Source organism: Panthera leo, chromosome F3 (assembly GCF_018350215.1).
Source record: "Panthera leo isolate Ple1 chromosome F3, P.leo_Ple1_pat1.1, whole genome shotgun sequence".
Taxonomy (NCBI): domain Eukaryota; kingdom Metazoa; phylum Chordata; class Mammalia; order Carnivora; family Felidae; genus Panthera; species Panthera leo.
In genome coordinates, this window is record NC_056696.1 from 2007408 (window position 1) to 2024789 (window position 17382).

The 17382-nt window shown below is 41.6% G+C and overlaps 1 protein-coding gene across 6 annotated transcripts in view; it reads left to right on the forward strand.

Annotated features, from left to right (window-relative positions):
- Positions 1-17382, forward strand: part of DNAH14 (dynein axonemal heavy chain 14) — a 407059-nt gene that overhangs the window by 78357 nt on the left and 311320 nt on the right. For 5 of the 6 annotated variants that reach the window (XM_042925989.1, XM_042925990.1, XM_042925991.1 and 2 more), the window contains exon 3: positions 4005-4097. In XM_042925989.1, coding sequence (XP_042781923.1) covers positions 4005-4097 — 93 coding nt within the window. Of the gene's footprint in view, positions 1-4004; positions 4098-4582; positions 4716-17382 lie in introns of those variants that run through there. The other variant, XM_042925992.1, reaches the window with a different exon arrangement.

Consider the following 17382-nt stretch of genomic DNA (forward strand, 5'->3'; position numbering starts at 1 on the left):
GTTGAAGAGGTGAGGGCTTCGGGGCAGACAGCGGAGGCAGAGGCATCAAGGTCACGGTGAGTGGCCCGTGGTCCAGAGCGGAGGAGTAGAATGACAGACGGGCTGGGCTCTGGCCATCCTGGGATAGAGACCTTTACAAACAATTATTAGACAAAATTGTTTTGGAAATCACCTTTTGTGAGATGAATGAGGTACTTTTTCCCCCAAGTACTTCACATCTCCATGGGAAACATGATTTATTTCAGCTATTGATGGGATTAAACAGGGTTCAGCAATTCTGGTCCTATTTTTCATTTTTATAGCTGAAAGAGGCAGCACCCACGTTCATATAACTACAACACGTAAGAATGAAGGAGTTTTGTTGTAATTGCTTGAACCCCCGAGTTACATGCGAAAATCCAAAAAAAATTCATCGTAAAAATTATTTTCTATAATCTATCAGTTAACAATTTTATTAGATCTTCCTTCAGTTTTTTTTTTTTTTTAGAAAGCAAAAATTTGGAAAAGATTGATTTATAACCCTATATGCCCTAACATTCACAGGGCTGAATGTAAAGGAAGCCCCAAAACATATATTTAACTCTGTAAAAATATACAGTTGATTCTTGATATTTCCAGAAGCTAGGTGGTAAAAAGTTGCTGCAAGCACTGATTTAGCAAATATTGAATCATTGCTTCGAGGGAAATACAGGGTTAGGTTCCTGAGAGCATTTACTCACAGCATTTTTATCAACTGATCAATCCATAGCCTTGTTTTATGTGTGTTTCTGTTTAAAGGTGTTTAATATGTATTATGATTCATTGACATTGAACTCAGAGCCAAGAGCACTGTAACAAAGCCTTGAGCTAAGTGTATCTAACACATCTATTTTCTCTCTAGGACACATCATAGCCTTCTTGCACTTAGGAACACTAGATAGCACTACATTTGGGGGCCATTTAATACAGCCAAAATACCAGCAAAAGTCATAAAAACATGTGAAACATGGCACTGGCTAGGTCTGGAAAGATCGCCTGTTCACAGTATGAGGGCTGAAACGAGAGGTCAGGGTATCGCCTCCTTCAGCCTCAGCCAGGAACCTGCCTGTTGGGCCACTCAAAATTGTCACCACTCTGTGCATGTCCACACATAACCACAAAGCCCCACAAGTACTGATTTGGGGGATACACACACATCTGAGTGAGCAGGCAAATGTACAGATCTAGAACCCATGAATGAAGACGGGCTGTTGAAATCAAATTCATACATTGCCAAGTGAAATAGATTCTCTGGATCTCTATCATCATCGATCTATCTCTTTATCTACATATAATGACATGGAAGGCTAGATTTCAGTTTAGAAGTATCAGATCCCTTGGGGTTCTACGCAGGAGTAGAGCAGGAAGAGTCCACTCAGCTTGGCCGGACTGGAAGAGAAGGGCAGAGGCTTTGTGCGGACTCCCTGCTCCCCCGGGAGCCGCCCAGCAGTGGAGGAAGGTCTCAGGGTGGTACTGATTACCTACCCATTCATTCTCTCAATTTTAGACAAGTATTATCTCCAAAATATTACCAAGATTTTTATCAAAGAATTTAATTATACTGTTGTATCTTTTTATCCTAACAGGTGCCTCACTTAAACCAATGTTTTCAGAAAGGGCTAGGAAAATAGAAGTATTTTAAAACATTTTTAATACACTTTTGATAATACAATTTTAAAGACTCTTACTATTTTCATGTCTTTCAATAATATCTTTTTGCCAAAACCATGAGACCATCAGTCTGTGGATTTAGTTAACTGAGTTTATGGAAAATGTCTGCTGTTTATGAGCATTGCCAAATCAATTAGGTAAATCGGATGGACTTTCGATCATAAAATTTGACTTCAGTTTTTAATTCAAACAAATTGATTAATAAACATTTCCAAAGCTATTACAGAAAGTACTGTGAAAGAAATTATGGATGCATTTTTAGAAATGGATTAATAAAGCCAATCAAATCAAGGTTAAGTAATGTAGATGTACTCATATTAATAAGCTATATAAATAAGAATAAATCTATATACCATTTCTAATTACTTAAATTATAATACTGCCATGTAATATGTAGTTAAAAGATACATGATTCATGAATGAAGGGTTGTGATTAAAAGCATGCTACTTCTTTGGTGTTGAAAACTGATTATCAGCTTTTGTGGTAAAGCATCGTAGAGATTGCTTTGGAAATAACTCTTTATGTCATATATGTCATGAGCAAAATATCTCTACGTATTTAAATGAAGGATGTGAGACTAAAAACATGAATTTTTTTGATAGTAGATAACATTACACATATTATGAAATAAAATGAGAAGAAAATTCAATGTAATTTAACTTCATAGTTTATAAAATTAAATGATACTTCATGGAATAAATTATATCTATAGTTCATGAGATAATTAGATAAAATGCTTTAACTTAGTGTATCACAGGATGAATTTAAAATAAATCTCATAACATTTTAGTCCTCAGGTTTTGTCCAGTGTGTTTTTGAAGAATCTGGTGGTCTAGAAAGTATTCTAGTTACATTTAGAAGAATTAGTGTCACTAACCTGTTTGAAGGTTTTTTATTGCTAGCTAGTGTATTCTGGGGAATGAGTGTTATGAGCAGCTGAAAAATATTGCTTACATTTTAATACTTGAAATAAAAGCCCTATTTAGTAAGCAATATTTATTAATGATTCTGTTTTGCATTTATTGGATTCTCCATTAAGAGCAAAGAATTATTTGACACTGGTCAGGGTATGGAAGAGATGAGTCCCTTAAAAGAAAATCCTCATGAATCCATTGGCCACATTATGTACAGTAATCTGCCATCAGGACAGCCTAATGGCTGTGATGTCTAACATCCCTCTTTGCTCTTGACAGAAATAAAGACAGAAAAATGGGAAGGCTTACAACGTGCTTACAGATGCCTTAATTAATCATTAAGAGATGTGCCTCATCCTGATTTCTTCGTTTTTCGGTTTTTTGCACTGGCTTTTTGGTGTCCTTGCAAGTTTTTGTAGTGGGATTTCAGATAGGAGAGCACTTGTCTTTCTCTTGTAAAGTGGATGAAGGGATTTTGAAAGAGGGGTTGGAAAAGGCGAATCTTCAGGCTTTTAGCAAAGGGTATATATGAAGGTCTTGATCTATAAACAGATTCCTTTAAAATCATCACTATCCGCACAGCCCTGAAAGTCTGTGATTCCTCCAGAGGCACCGTTCCCTAATTTGAAGACCATTGCTCTGCCTACGGCTGAAACAGTAAGGATGGGAACAGAGTGACAGACCAAACATAGTTTGTGGGTAAAACCTGCAGAACTTGGTAATAAATTCAACTGGGGTGGGGAATAGGACAGGAAAATGTCAAAGAAGATTCCACTCCAGAGACAGGGAAGACTGAAGAACATGGTTTCACAATCTGTCTTTTTCACCTTGTTTTGTTTTAGACGTTGTGTTGACGGATATTTTATTGAGTTGACTCTCAACGTTTTGGCTAATTTTATCAAATATAAATGATTATTGGCATATAGTATTTCCAAAATGATTTTTCCTTTTAACGCGGTAGCTTTCCTCACCCTCAACACTCAAACCCTCTCAACAGCTTCTCAAAGGCTCAAAGGCATCAGATTTTGTCCTGACATGCGGAATGATTATATATTCGAGCTTATTAACATTAAATGTGGGAAGTGTATTCTTTTTTTAAGTTAAACACACTTTTAGATACAGTAGACCCTATATTGTTTTTCTGTGGCCTCTACCACGAAATGTAAAGAAAGGGGCCTATGTGCCTTGTGCACCTGGCATATAGTAAGTGCTCAATAAATAGTTGGGCGAGTGAGACACAGGACATTCCGTGTTGGGTTTTTTTTTTTTTTTTTTAATAAGACACACAAAAAGGAGGTATTTTCACACCCACGCTTCTTAGAATGTTTCTCCTAGACCCATTCTATTACATCTCCATATACAATCTTTTGCTATTAACAGGTGCCTATTCATGCCCCCAGGTTGTGAAAATCTTAATCACTCCTGTCGTAGGTCCCAGAGCCGCCTGATCTGCAGTCACCGGTTTCTCCAGCATTCAGGCCACCTTCAAGCAGGTGAGAGAGAAGTTACCCCCGGGTCCTTGGCCTGCTTCTTGTACCGATCTGATCCGCCCATGACGCGCATTTCTGGGCCCCGCAAAGGCATGGCCGGTGTCACGACGCCCCCCCGCCCCCCTCGGGTCCATCGCCTGGATGGGGGCCTCCGTGGAGCCACCGCCCGCCTCCTCCCTCACCTGCGGACTCCGTCCCCAGCCTCGGACCCCAGCATGCGTTGCGCGAACCACTAGCCCCAGCCCCCAGCATGCGTTGCGCAGGCCTTGAGGCCCTTTCCCCGGCATGCATTGCGCAGGCCCCGAGGCCCGGCACGCAGGACACGCTGCGCAAGCAGCCCTAGCATGCACTGCGCAAGCCTCGAGGCCCAGCACGCAGGGTGCACTGCGAGAGCCGCCCCCGCCCCGGCCCCAGCCCCCAGCATGCACTGGGAGAGCCTCAGGACCCCAGCAGCCTCGAGGCCCCAGGCTGGCCGGCGGTTACGAGCAGGAAGGGTAGCGGCGCCGACCCTCGGGGCTGTCCTCGCCCGGCTCTCTCCGGCGTGTGCCGGCCGGACCTTCGCCTCTTGGCCCGAAAAGCGGCCAAAGCGGCCGAAGCGGCCGTGCGGCCACGGCGCTGTAGGTGAGGGCGGGCGGCTGGGACCCTCGACGGCCCCCTAACTTTGAGGGGGGGGGGGGTCTGTCGAGCCGGGCTTGGGGGGAGGGGCCACGCGGGGTGGGCAGGGCTGGGGCGGGGCCGGGGAGCGGGGCTGAGGTGTGGCGGGGGGAGGGGCCAGGAGCGGGGCGGGGTCAGGGGTGCCAGGCCGGGGCCATCGGGAGCCCGGAAGGGGCTTTATTTCTGAGAGTTTGTGCCATTACGAGGATTCTCAGTTCTTTGCGTGTTAGAGAAAGTTCGTTGGCCAGACTCCCGTGGCCTCGTGTCTTTGCGTAAAGGAGAGCCCTGTGGGCACTCTTCCTCTCCTTTCCTCATCAGCGTTTAGTTTTATTGATCTTGATTCTTGTTCGTTTTCTGTTATATTAATTGCTTTTACTTTTAGCTTGTTCATAGCCTGCTTCTTTATTGAACACATCAGCCTTCAAAATATTAAATGCGTTAAGGGCGCCTGGGTGGCTCGGTTGGTTGAGCCTCCGACTGGGGTTCAGGTCAGGATCTCACAGTTTGTGGGTTTGAACCCCCCCCCCCCCTCGGGCTCTCTGCAGGGAGCCCACTTGCAGGCTTTTGTCCCTCTCTCCCTGCCCCTCCCCTGCTTGAGCTCTCGCTCTCAAAAATAAGTAAACATTAAAAAAATAAAATATCAAAGGCCTTCAGTACTCACAAATTTTAATTTCTAAGTCTTAAGAACTACTGTAGCTGGGTCCACCAAATTTGAATATGTGATATTTTAATTGTGGAATGGTTCTAGAGGGTAATTTCCTTATTTTTAATCCATGGTTTACTTAGGAGTGCTATTTCAGGTTTCTAAATAGGGAGCACTTCTAAAAGTGCATTTTTGTTGACTTACAATTTATTTGCATTATATTGGAAAACGGGGCCTGCATAATATTGAGTCTGAGATTTGTGAAGTCTTGTTGCGAAGGATATGGTCAGTTTTCATAAATGCTTTATATGATTTGAAAAGTGCATTCCTTGATTTTTATGTATAGAGTTCTTTGTTAGGTCAAGCCTATTAATTGTGAAGGTCAAATACTTCCTTTTTTTTTTTTTTTTTTTTTCTTCTTTTTTAAGAGACAGGGACTTTTTAAAAAATTCTTTATTTATTTAATTAGAGAATCCCAAGCAGGCTCCATGCTGTCAGCGCAGAGCCGAATGCGGGGCTGGAACTCATGAACTGTGAGATCACGGCCTGAGCCAAAACCAGGAGTCAGATACTTAACTGACTGAGCCACCCAGGTGCCCCAAGGGTCAAATACTTTCGTTTACTTATTACTTTAGTTCCCTTGATCTGTAAATCATTGAAACGGGTGTGTTAAAATAGCACACTGTCACTGTTTTTTTTTTGAAATGTCGGATTTTCTGTCATCTGTCAGGTTTTGCTTTATATATTTTGAGGCAGTGTTAAGGATGTAAAAGTTGTAAGTTGTAGCTTCTTGATGGATTTTCCCTTCTTTTATGTTGAGATGCAGTTACTCCTTACTGCTTTTCCCTTACTTTGTCTGGTAGAATATTGTTAACAGTTTTTTTTTTTATTACATATTTTTTTTTAATTTATTTTTTTAATGTTTATTTATTTTTGAGAGAGAGGGAGAGACAGAGCATGAACAGGGGAGGGGCAGAGAGAGAGAGAGAGAGAGAGGGAGACACAGAATGAAGCAGGCTCCAGGCTCCGAGATGTCAGCACAGAGCCCGATGCAGCGTCGGAACCTATGAACTGCGAGATCATGACCTGGGCAGAAGTCAGACGCTTAACCGACTGAGCCACCCAGGCACCCCACCAGTTTTCTTTTTGTTTGCATTGGCATAGTATGGGGTTTTCTATTCCTTTATTTTTTTATTGTGGTAAAATACGCACAACATAAGATTTATCACTTTAATCATTTTTAAGCGTACAGTTCAGCAGCTGTACACAACAGATTCACACTGTTGTGTAACCATCACCAGCATCTATCTCCGGAATGTGTCATCATCCCAAACCGAAATTCCATACCCCTTGAGCAGTAACTCCCCTATTACCCCTTTCTCCACTCCTCATAGCCGCTAGGAACCTCATATAAGTAGAATCGTACAGTGTTTGTCCTTTGTGTTTCGCTTAATTTACTTAGCATGATGTCTTCAGTCAAGGTTTATCCATGTGGTAGCACGAGTCAGAAAATCTTTTTGTGTGTGTGTGTGAGACACTTGGGTTGTTTTTGACTCTTGACATTGAGAATACTGTTGCAGCAAACATGGGAGTGGAAATGTGTCTTCAAGATTCTGTTTTCATTGCCTTTGGCTGTATTTCCAGACGTGGGATTGCTGGACCATATAGTAATCTCATTTTAGTTTAATGAGGAACTCCCTACTGTTTTCATAGTAGCTATGCCAGTTGCATTCCCACCAACCGTGCACGACGGTTCCCTTTTCTCCACATCCTCGCCAACACTTGTTATTCCTTTTTGATAATGGTCATTCTCACAGGTGTGAGGTGATATCTCATTGTGGTTTTGGTTTGCATTTCCCTGACGATGAGTGTGTCGAACACCTTTTCACATGCCTATTGCCCGGCCGTTTGTACATCTTTAGAAAATCTGCCCATTTGAGCTGGATTGTTTGTTTTTTTTGCAGTTGAGTCGTGTGAGTTTGTATATTTCGGATATTAACCCCTCATCAGAGGACTGGCAGGTGTTTTCTCCTGTTCTCTGGGCTGCTTTTTTTGTTTTGTTGATGGTTTCCTTTGCTGTGCAGAAGCATTTTCATTTGATGTGGTTCCACTTGTTTCTTTTTGTTTGTATTATTATTTATTTGTTTTTGGTGTCATTTCTTTTGGTGTTTCTTTTTGCTTTTATTATTATTGTTGTTGTTGTTATTTTTGTTTTTGGTGTCATCTGAAAAAAATCACTGCCAAGACCAATGTCAGGAAGTTTATCCCCTATGTTTTCTTCTAGTAGTTTTATGGTTTCAGGTCTGAAATTTAAGTCTTGAATTCATTTTGAGTTAATTTTTGTGAGACAATGTGATTCTGTACCCAATTCCAACGCGTGTGTGTGTGTGTGTGTGTGTGTGTGGTGGGGGGGGGGGTGGTTCTTACCACCAAGCAATGCCCAGACACCTGGTGACGTCCTGCAGTTCAGCTCACTTCTGACACTATCCATCTGGAGATCCCATCCCATCTCACGGGTTAAGGGCTCAGTCCTGTAACCGTGTACTCATCCTACCCCTTCCCCACTTCAATGCCAGTCTCGGGCCCAGGTCATCACCTGTGTTTCCGACTGACCAGCTGTAGATAGGAGGCTGTAATGACTCCTCTGTGGGTTCCATTACTTTGCTAGAATGGCTCACAGACCCCAGGGATATATTTCATTTATTACCGGTTTGTTATAGATGGGTATAACTCAGAAACAGCCAGATGGAAAAGAGGCCTGGGGACAAAGTAGGGGGAAAAGGCACGGGGCCTCTATGCCTTCAGGTGCACCACACTCCCTGAGTCTCCATGTGTTCACCTGCTCAGAAGCTCTCTGAAACCTATCCTTTTGGGTTTTTACGGAGGCTTTATTGCATAGGCACGATTGGTTAAATCATTGGCAGTTAATTCCACCTGCAGCCCCTCCCCTGTGTCCAGAGGTCAAGGTGGCGGGGCTGAAAGCTCCAACCCTCTCATCAGTCATGTGGTTGGTTCTCTTGGCAACCAGCCTCCATCTGTAGGTGAGGTCCAAAAGTCGACTCATTAATGTAGCAAAGGACACCTTTATCACTGTACTCATTTAGGATATTTTGGGAGTTTTAGGAGCTTTGTGCCAGAAATGAAGACAAAGACCAAATAGATATTTCTCATGAAGTACAGTATCACAGAGGTGTGAGACGGTGGTCCAGTTTCGTTCTTTTGCATGTGGCTGTCCAGTTTTCCCAACCATTTGTTGAAGAGACTGTCCTTTCCCCATTGTATATTCTTGCCTCCTTTGTCATAAATTAGTTGACCGTGTACGTGTGGGTTTATTTCTGGGCTCTCTTTTCTGTTCTGTTGGTCTGTGTGTCTGTTTTTATGTCGGCACCATACTGTTATGATTACTATAGCTTTGTAATATAGTTTGAAGTCAGCTTCTAGCTTCAGTGTTTTTTTCTCAAGCCTGCTTTGGCTATTTGGGGTATTTTTTGGTTCCAAACAAATTTTAGGATAATTCTGTTTCTGTGAAAAATGCCATTGCAATTTTGATAGAGATAATACTGAATCTGTAGATTGTTTTGGGTAGTGTGGATATTTCAATAATAGTAATTCTTCTAATCCATGAGCACAGAATATCTTTGTTTATTTGTGTCTTAAATGTCTTTCATCAGTGTCTTAGAGTTTTCAGTGTTCAGATCTTTCACCTCATTCGTTAAATTTATTCCTAAGTATTTAATTCTTTTTTGATTCACTTGCAGATGACATTGTTTTCTTAATTTCTCTGATAGTTTGTTGTTAGTGTGTGGAAACACAAATGATTTTTATGTCTTGATTTTGTATCATGCAACTTGATTGAATTTGTTGGTTCTAACAAAACTAATCTTTCCCTCTTCAAAGCTAGCCCACAACAGATTGTTGCGAAATAATAAGAAATATATATATTATAGGTCTCTGATCCTGGTTCCTGATGCAGGACTCCTAACTCCCTTGTAATTTTTTGGGTGATAGGAGTTTTTCATTTTGGTGGTGGTGGTGGTGGTGGTTCTTATGAGGTTCCTCTAGGCAGGCTCTTGGAGGCTTCTGGAGAGGGGGGCTATGTTATCAGAAAGACCCAGCCATGATCAGGAGCTTGACATTTGCAGCCCTTCCCATCCCTCAGTGTCTAGAGAGGGAAGAGGGGCAGGACGTGGAGTTAATAGGTGGTCGTGCCTGTGTGGAAGTCCCCATAAAAACTCCAGTAAGATGAGGTTCAGAGAGCTTTCAGTGTGGTGAGCACGTTCACATACTGGGAGGACGGGTCCCGTCTCCACAAGGACAGAAGCTTCTGCACTCGGGTGTAGACTTCGACCTGTGTATCTCTTCATCTGGCTATTCATCTGTATCCTTGATCACATCCTTTAGTAACTGGTAAATTTATGTCGTTGTTTCCCTGAGTTCTGTAAATGATTCACTTAAATGGGAAGGGGGTCCTGGAAAACTAATTTTTAGCCAAGTCAGACAGAAGTTGCGGGTCTCCTGGGGACCTCCGACTTGCGATTAGCATCTGGAGTGGGGAGCGGTCTCCTGGGATTGAGCCCTTAACCTGTGGGGTCTGACATGGTCTCCGGGTAGGCAGGGTCAGAACTGAGTTAAATTGTAGGACACACGGCTGTCGTCACAGAATTGTTTGGCGTGGGAAAAACCCCACTCGTTTGGTGACCGGAAGTACCTGGGTGTGGCAAATAATGTGAAAGGAAAAGAGATATATCGGAGGAAGACTCAGTTTTTCCAATTCTGCTCCACATCACCCTGATACTCTGTAATTTTTTAAGTCCTCTTGTCAAAAACTTAAAAAAAAAACTTAAGATTTTGAATGGGGTTTTATTGAATGTAAAGATCAGTCAAGAGACAAGTGACATTTTAATGTCTTTCTATTAATGCTTAGCTCTTTTGATCTTCTCTAGTACGTGTTTGTTTTCTCTTTGTTAAGTTTCTGCTCTAGGTTTTTTTCTGAAAATTTTGTTTCCAGTTTTATTGAAGTATATTTGACAAAAATACTGTATATATTTAAGGTGTAGAATGTAATGATTTAGCATACATATGCATCGTGTAATGATTACTGTGAGTAAATTCACACATCTGTCACCTCGCAGCTACACGTGTGTGTGTGTGTATGTGTGTGTGTGTGTACACGGTGAGAAGCTTATACTCTCGGCAAACTTCAGGTATACAACATGGTATTATCAACTACAGTCCCAGTGCTGGTGTTCACCTTAAAGGTAAAAACTACCAGTTATCTTACCAACAAAAGATGGGTTTACTTGGGAGTAAAAGAGAATTGCAATCCAGGACAAGCAAGCTGTGGCAAAACCCCAGGCAAGTCTGGGGAACAAAGAAGAGGTACACTTTTTTAAGGAGAAAAACGGTAAGTTGGGAAGCTGTTATGAGCTAAAAGTCCACTGGAGTAAAGTGGGAGTTCAGAGTGTGGTGGCTTCTCATTGGCTGAGCTGTTGTGAGGGGCTGGGGGTGGGGTTCGGGGGGAATGAGGAAATTGTCTCTTCCTTCTGCCAGAGTAGCAGAGTAGTATCCACAGGCAAAGGTAAGGTCAAGTTGGTCTCTTCCTGTTGGGTCTGCAGTTGCTAGGAGTGGTAGGGCTGAGATCTCCCCCTGCCGAAACCCCCGACCACATTTTTACGCCGTACGTTAGCTTTCCAGAACGTAACCGTCTTGTAACCGGATGTTTGTATCCTTTGACCAGCATCTCTCTGTCCCCTCCATCACTCGTCCATCATTTGACTCTCTAGGAGTTGAGCTTTTTTTTCTTCTTCTTCAGATTCCACATATAAATGATACCGTACAGTATTTATCCTTCTCTGTCTGGCTTATTTCACTTAGCAGCACATCTGCAGGTTCATCCGTGTTGTTGCAATGGCCTGAATAATATACCGTCGTATACATAGACCACATTTTCTTCATCCATTCATCTGTTGACAGATACTTACGCTGTCTCCCTGTCGAGGCTGTTGTGAATAATGCTGCAGTGACCATGGGGGTGCAGATACCTCTTTGAGGTGCTGATTTCATTTCCTTCATGTCCAGAAGTGGGATTGCTGGTCATGTGGTAGTTCTATTTTTAATTTTTTGAGGAATTCCAGAGTGATTTCTATAGTGGCCGCATCAATTTACATCTCTCCTAACAGTGCACGAGGATTCTGTTTTCTCTTCGTCTTCGCCAGTATTTGTTATTTCTTGCCTTTTCGAGTCTAGCCTAACAGGTATGAGATGATATCTCTTTGTGGTTTTGATTGGCATTACCCTGATGATGAGTGGTGTCGAGCATCTTTTCATGTCTGTTGGCCACCTGTGTGTCTTCTTTGGAAAAATGTCTGTTTAGGTCCTCTGTCCATTTTTTCATCCAATTATTTGTGGGATTTTTGCTACCGAGTTGTAGGAGTTTGTTACATATTTTAGATATTAACTTCTTGTCACATCTGTGGTTTATGCACTTTTTATACCACTCTGTAGATTGCCTTTTCATTTTGTTGATTATTTCCTTTGCTCTTCGGAAGGCTTTAGTTTGATGTTGGCCCCACTTGTCTATTTTTGCTTTTATTACAAGTGCTTTTTTTGTCATGTCCAAACAATCATTGCCAAGACCAATGTCAAGGAGCTTTCCCCCTCTGTTTTCTTCTGGGAGTTGTACCATTTCAGGTTTTCAGTTTAAGTCTTTGATCCATTTTCAGTTAATTTTTGTGTATGGTATAAGATAAAGGTCTAGTTTCATTCTTTTGCATTGGAATATTCAGTTTTCTTAACACCATTTAGTAGAAAAACCTATCCTTTTCCCATTGTATGTTCTTGGTGCCCTTGTCAAAAATTAGTTGATGTGTATATGTGTAAGTTTATTTCTGGGCTCTCTGTTCTGTTCCTTTGGCTTATGTGTGTATTTTTATGCCAGTACCATACTGTTTTGATTACTATAGCTTTGTAATATACCTTTTAAGTCAGAACATGTGATACCTTTAGCTTTATTTTTCTTTCTTAAGATTGCTTTGGCTATTTAGGGTCTTTTGTGGTTTCATACAAATTTTAGGACTTTTTTTTCAATTTCTGTGAAGATGGCATTGGAATTTAGATAGAGATAGCACTGAATCTGTAGACCATTTGGTGTAGTGTGGACATTTCCATTATATCAATTCTTCCATTCCATGCTCATGGTAGAGATTTCCATTTATTTGTGTCTTCTTCAGTTTCTTTCATCAGTGTCTTAGAGTTTTCAGTGTACAGGTTTTTCACTTCCATGGTTAAATTTATTGCTAAGCATTTCATTCTTATTGATATTATTTGTAAATAGGATTGCTTTCTTAATTTCTCTTTCAGATAGTTTGTAGTTAGTGTCAAGAAATGCAATGAGATGTATATGTCGATTTTGTATCCTGCAACTCTACTAATTTATTAGTTCTAACAGCGTTTTGATGGAGTCTGTAGCATTATATATATATAGAGAGAGAGAGAGAGAGAGAGAGCATCATGTCATCTGCAGTTAATTTTACCTCTTCTTTTGTAATTTAGATGCATTTTATTTTTCTTGCCTAATTGCTCTGGCTAGGACTTCGAGTACGGTGTTGAATAGAAGTGGCGAAAATGGGCATCCTTTTCTTATCTTTGAGGAAGGGTGTTTACTTTTTCACCATTGACTATATATAAAATTATCTGTGGTCTTGTCATATATAACCTTTATTATGTTGAGGTATATTCCTTCTGTGTCTAATATGTTGACAGTTTTTTCATCATAAGAGGATGTTGAATGTTGTCAAATGCTTTTTCTGTATCTGTTGAGATGATCATATGGATTTTTATCCTTCATTCTGTTAAGGTGGTGTGTCACACTTATTGATTTGCATATTTGAACCATCCTCACAACCCAGGGGTAAATCCCACTTTGTCATGTTGTATCATCCTTCTATTGTGCTATTAATTTGGTGTGTTTCTTTGGTTGAGGGGTTTTGCTTCTGTATGCCTCAGGGATATGTCCTGTAATTTTAGTTTCTTGTTTCCTAATCTGACTTTGGGATCAGGGTAATACTGGCCTCATAAAATGACCCTGGATGTGTTCTCTCTTCTTGTCTTTTTCTGGAAGAATTTGAGAAGGATTGGCATTAGTTCTTCTTTAAAGGTTTGATAGGATAATGTTGGCATTAATTGCTATGAACTTTCCTCTTAGAACTGCTTTTGCAGCATAGCATAGTTTTTGGTATGTTGTATTTCCATTTTCATTTATTTCAAGATATCTTTGATTTTCCTTTTGATTTCTTCATGGACCCAATGGTTGTTTAGGAATGTGTTGTTTAATTTCTACTCACTTGTGAATATTTCAGGTTTCCTCCTGTTTTTGATTTCTAGTTTTATAACATTGTGTCTGGAAAAGATATGTGATATGATTTCAAGGCTTCTTTAATTTCTTAAGACTTCTTTTGTGGCCTCGTATGTGATCTATCCTAGGGAATGTTCTGCATTCACCTGAGAAGTATGTATATTCTGCTGCTGTTTGATGGCATGTTTTGCATGTATCTGTTATGTCCATTTGGTCTAAAGTGTAGTTCAGATAAAAAGTTTCTTTGTTGATTTTCTGTCTGGATGAAGATTTATCCGTTCTGGAAGTGGAGTACTAAAAGCCGCTATCTATTATTACTGCATTGCTACATATTTCTACCTTCAGATCTGTTAATATTTGCCTTATATATTTATGTTCCCTAACATTGGGTGCCTATATGTTTACAGTTGCTATATCCTCTTGATGAATAGATTCCTGTGTCATTATATAATGGCCTTCTTTGTCTCTGGTTGTAGTTTTTGACTTAAAGTTTATTTCATCTGATATAAGCCGCCCCCCACCCGCAGTCTTTTTTGGTTACTGTTTGCATGGAATATCTTTCTCCATCTCTTTTCTTTGAGCCTGTATGTGTTCTCAAAGTTGAAGTGAGTCTTTCGTAGGCAGCATGCAGTTGAGCCTTTTTAATCCAATCAGCCATTCCATCTTTTTATTGGAAAATTTAGTGCATTTACATGTAAAATAATTATTTGCAGTTAACATCTTGTTGAATGTTTTCTGGCTATTTTATAGTTCCTTTGTTACTTTCTCCCTTCTTTGCTATCTTCCTTTGTGGTTTGATGATGTGGTTTGATTGTGGTTTGGTGTGCTTTGATTCCTTTCTTTTACTTTTTATGCATTTACTATAGGGTTTTCCCTGGTGGTTACCAAGAGGCTTACATACAACCCCTTATTGTGATGATAGTCTGTTTTAAGCTGAAAACAATTTGACTTTGACTGCATACAAAAGCTCTATCCTTTTACTTCCTCCTCCCACATTTTATGGTTTTGATGTTACAGTTTACATCTTTTTATATTATGTATACATTAAAAATTATTTTAGCTATAGTATTTTTAATACTTTTGTTTTTTAATCATTATACTAGAGTTAAGTGATTTATATACCCCCATTATGGTGATATTCTAAATTTGTCTATATAATCTTTACCAGCAAGTTGTAAGTTTTATACTTGCATATGTTTTCATATTACAAATTAGCACCCTTTTATTTCAGCTTGAAGCGTTCCCTTTAACATTTCTTATAAGGCAGGTCTAATGGAGATGAGCTCCTTCAGCTTTTGTCTGTCTGGGAAGGCCTTTATCTGTCCTTCACATGTAAAGGACAGCTTTTCTGGGTACAGTATTTTTTTGTTGGCAGATTTTTCCTTTCAGTACTTTGAATATATCATTCCACTCTCTCCTGGTCTGCAAGGTTTCTGGTGAGAAATCCCCTGATTGCCTTACGGGAGTTCCCTTTTATGAGATGAGATTGTTTTGTCCCACTATTTTCAAAATTCTCTCTTTTGATTTTTGATAGTTTGAATACAGTGTATCTTAGTTAAGTCCCCTCTGTGTTGAATCTGTATGGGGATTTTTTTTTTAAGTTTTTATTTAAATTCCAGTTAGTTAACATACTAGTTTCAGGTGTAGAATTTGTTGATTCAGCACTTACATAAAACACCCTGTGCTCATCACAAGTGTACTCCTTAGTCCCCATCACCTATTTGCACCCGTCCCCCACCCATCACCCCTCTAGTGACCAGCAGAATGTTCTCTATAGTTAAGAATCTGTTTCTTGGTTTTCTTCTCTTTGTGCCCCACCATGATCGTTTGTTTTTTCACTTAGCGTAATATACTCTACATCCATGTCATTGCAGGTGGCAAGATTTCATTCTTTTTTGTGGCCGGGTATCAATATCCCATTGTGTATTTACACCACATTTTCTTTTTCCAATCATCAGTCACTGGATACCTGAGTGGGCTCTTATTAGCTTTATGCACCTGGACGTCCCAGCTTTCTCCCCAGATATGGGCAATTTTTAGCCATTGTTTGAAAAAACGTTCTTCTCCTTTCTCACTTCTTCTGGGACTGTCATATCCTAATATTATTTTACTTGATAGTACCCCACATATGCATAGGCTTTCTTTAGTCTTTTTCATTCCTCGTCCTTTTTCTCTGATCGCATAGTTTCAAATGATCAAGTCTGCTGTTGATGCTGCTGCATGTTTTTTTCATTAATTGTTTTCTTCAGCTCCAGAATTTGTTTGGTTCCTTTTTATGGTTTCTCTCTCTCTGTTGGCCTTGTCAGTGTGTTCACATTGTGTTTCCCTGATTCTGTTTAGTTGTCTGTGTTCTCTCGTAGCTCACTGAGCTTCCTGAAAACAGTCGTTTTGAATTCTCTGTCCAGAAATTCATACGTCTACGTTTCTTTGAGATCTGTTAGGGGAAAATTACTGTGTTCCTTGGGTGGTGTCACGTTTCCTAATTTTGTGGAAGCCCCGTGTTGATGTCTGCTTTTGGTGGGGCGGTCTCTCTCCCAGCTTTAGGGACCGGCTTTGATGGTTAAAGACCACGTGCAGGTGGGTGCAAGGGCACTGGCTGGGGGCAGGGGGCACTTCTGGCTCTGGGAACGACCCTGCAGCATAATGTCCGCATAGCGTGTTCAGAGAAGTCGGTGCGGGCATCGATTTGTCCCCCTGTGAGGGCTGTTACGGTTGAGGGGATCCCTCTCAACTCGGGGTCGGGCTCCCGACTGCCCTGGTAGTGGTGGCAGCACTGGTGTCTGACGTGTGGGCGCTTTGGGAGTGACAGGAGCTTTGGGGTCTGAGTAGCTGGTTACCCCACAGTGGCTGCCGGGCCTGCGACGTGGATGCCTGCAGAGTGGCCACGAGTCGGCCTCTGCCTCTGCGTCGTGCACACAGCTGGAGCACTCGGGGCGCCGGGACCCACGGTACGTGTGGGGTTGCAGCCCGGGGCAGCAGAGCGGCAGCCCCTTCTGGGGGGAGGGCTGCAGCAGTGTCTCCACGCGGAACGGTCCGTGGTAGTGGGGGCTGTTGGTTCCCTCGGTGGCTAAGGCCGCTGCTGTCCTCTGTGGAGCAGCACGCTGGGGTCCGCGCGACTCACACTGTGGGATCCTCCCTATGAGCGCCGTGGGGGGTCTGCGGCTGTTGTGGGGGCCGCTGAGATCCTCGGTGACGAAGGCTCCCAGGGTCCTCTCTGCAGAATGTGCCACTGGGGACTGTGATGGCAGCCCCCGTGTGGCTGATGCTGACAGCCCAGCTCCTTTGTCCTCAGCAGGCGTCTCAGCGCAGCCAGTCTCCGCAGGGGTCCTTCTGTGCAGTTACTCTCTTCTCTCCTCCCTGTGTGGCTGCCGGTTCTTAATTGGACTCTCGAGCCCCCCGGGCCTTTGTTGCACGTAGCTAGCTGTCTGTTCTTTTTGTGGGGGGACAAAGAGTGGGTTCTCCTCCTCCATATCTTGCTGATGTCCAGAGGCCTGATCTCTTCTCTGTTTTTTTCTATTTTCTTTGCATTTATAAAGTTTTGCTTTTTCTAACTTCTTAATTTAGATAGTCTTTTTTTTATATGAGATCTTAAAGCTTTTATTTACCTATAAGTACTTCTTTAGATGTATCTCACAAGT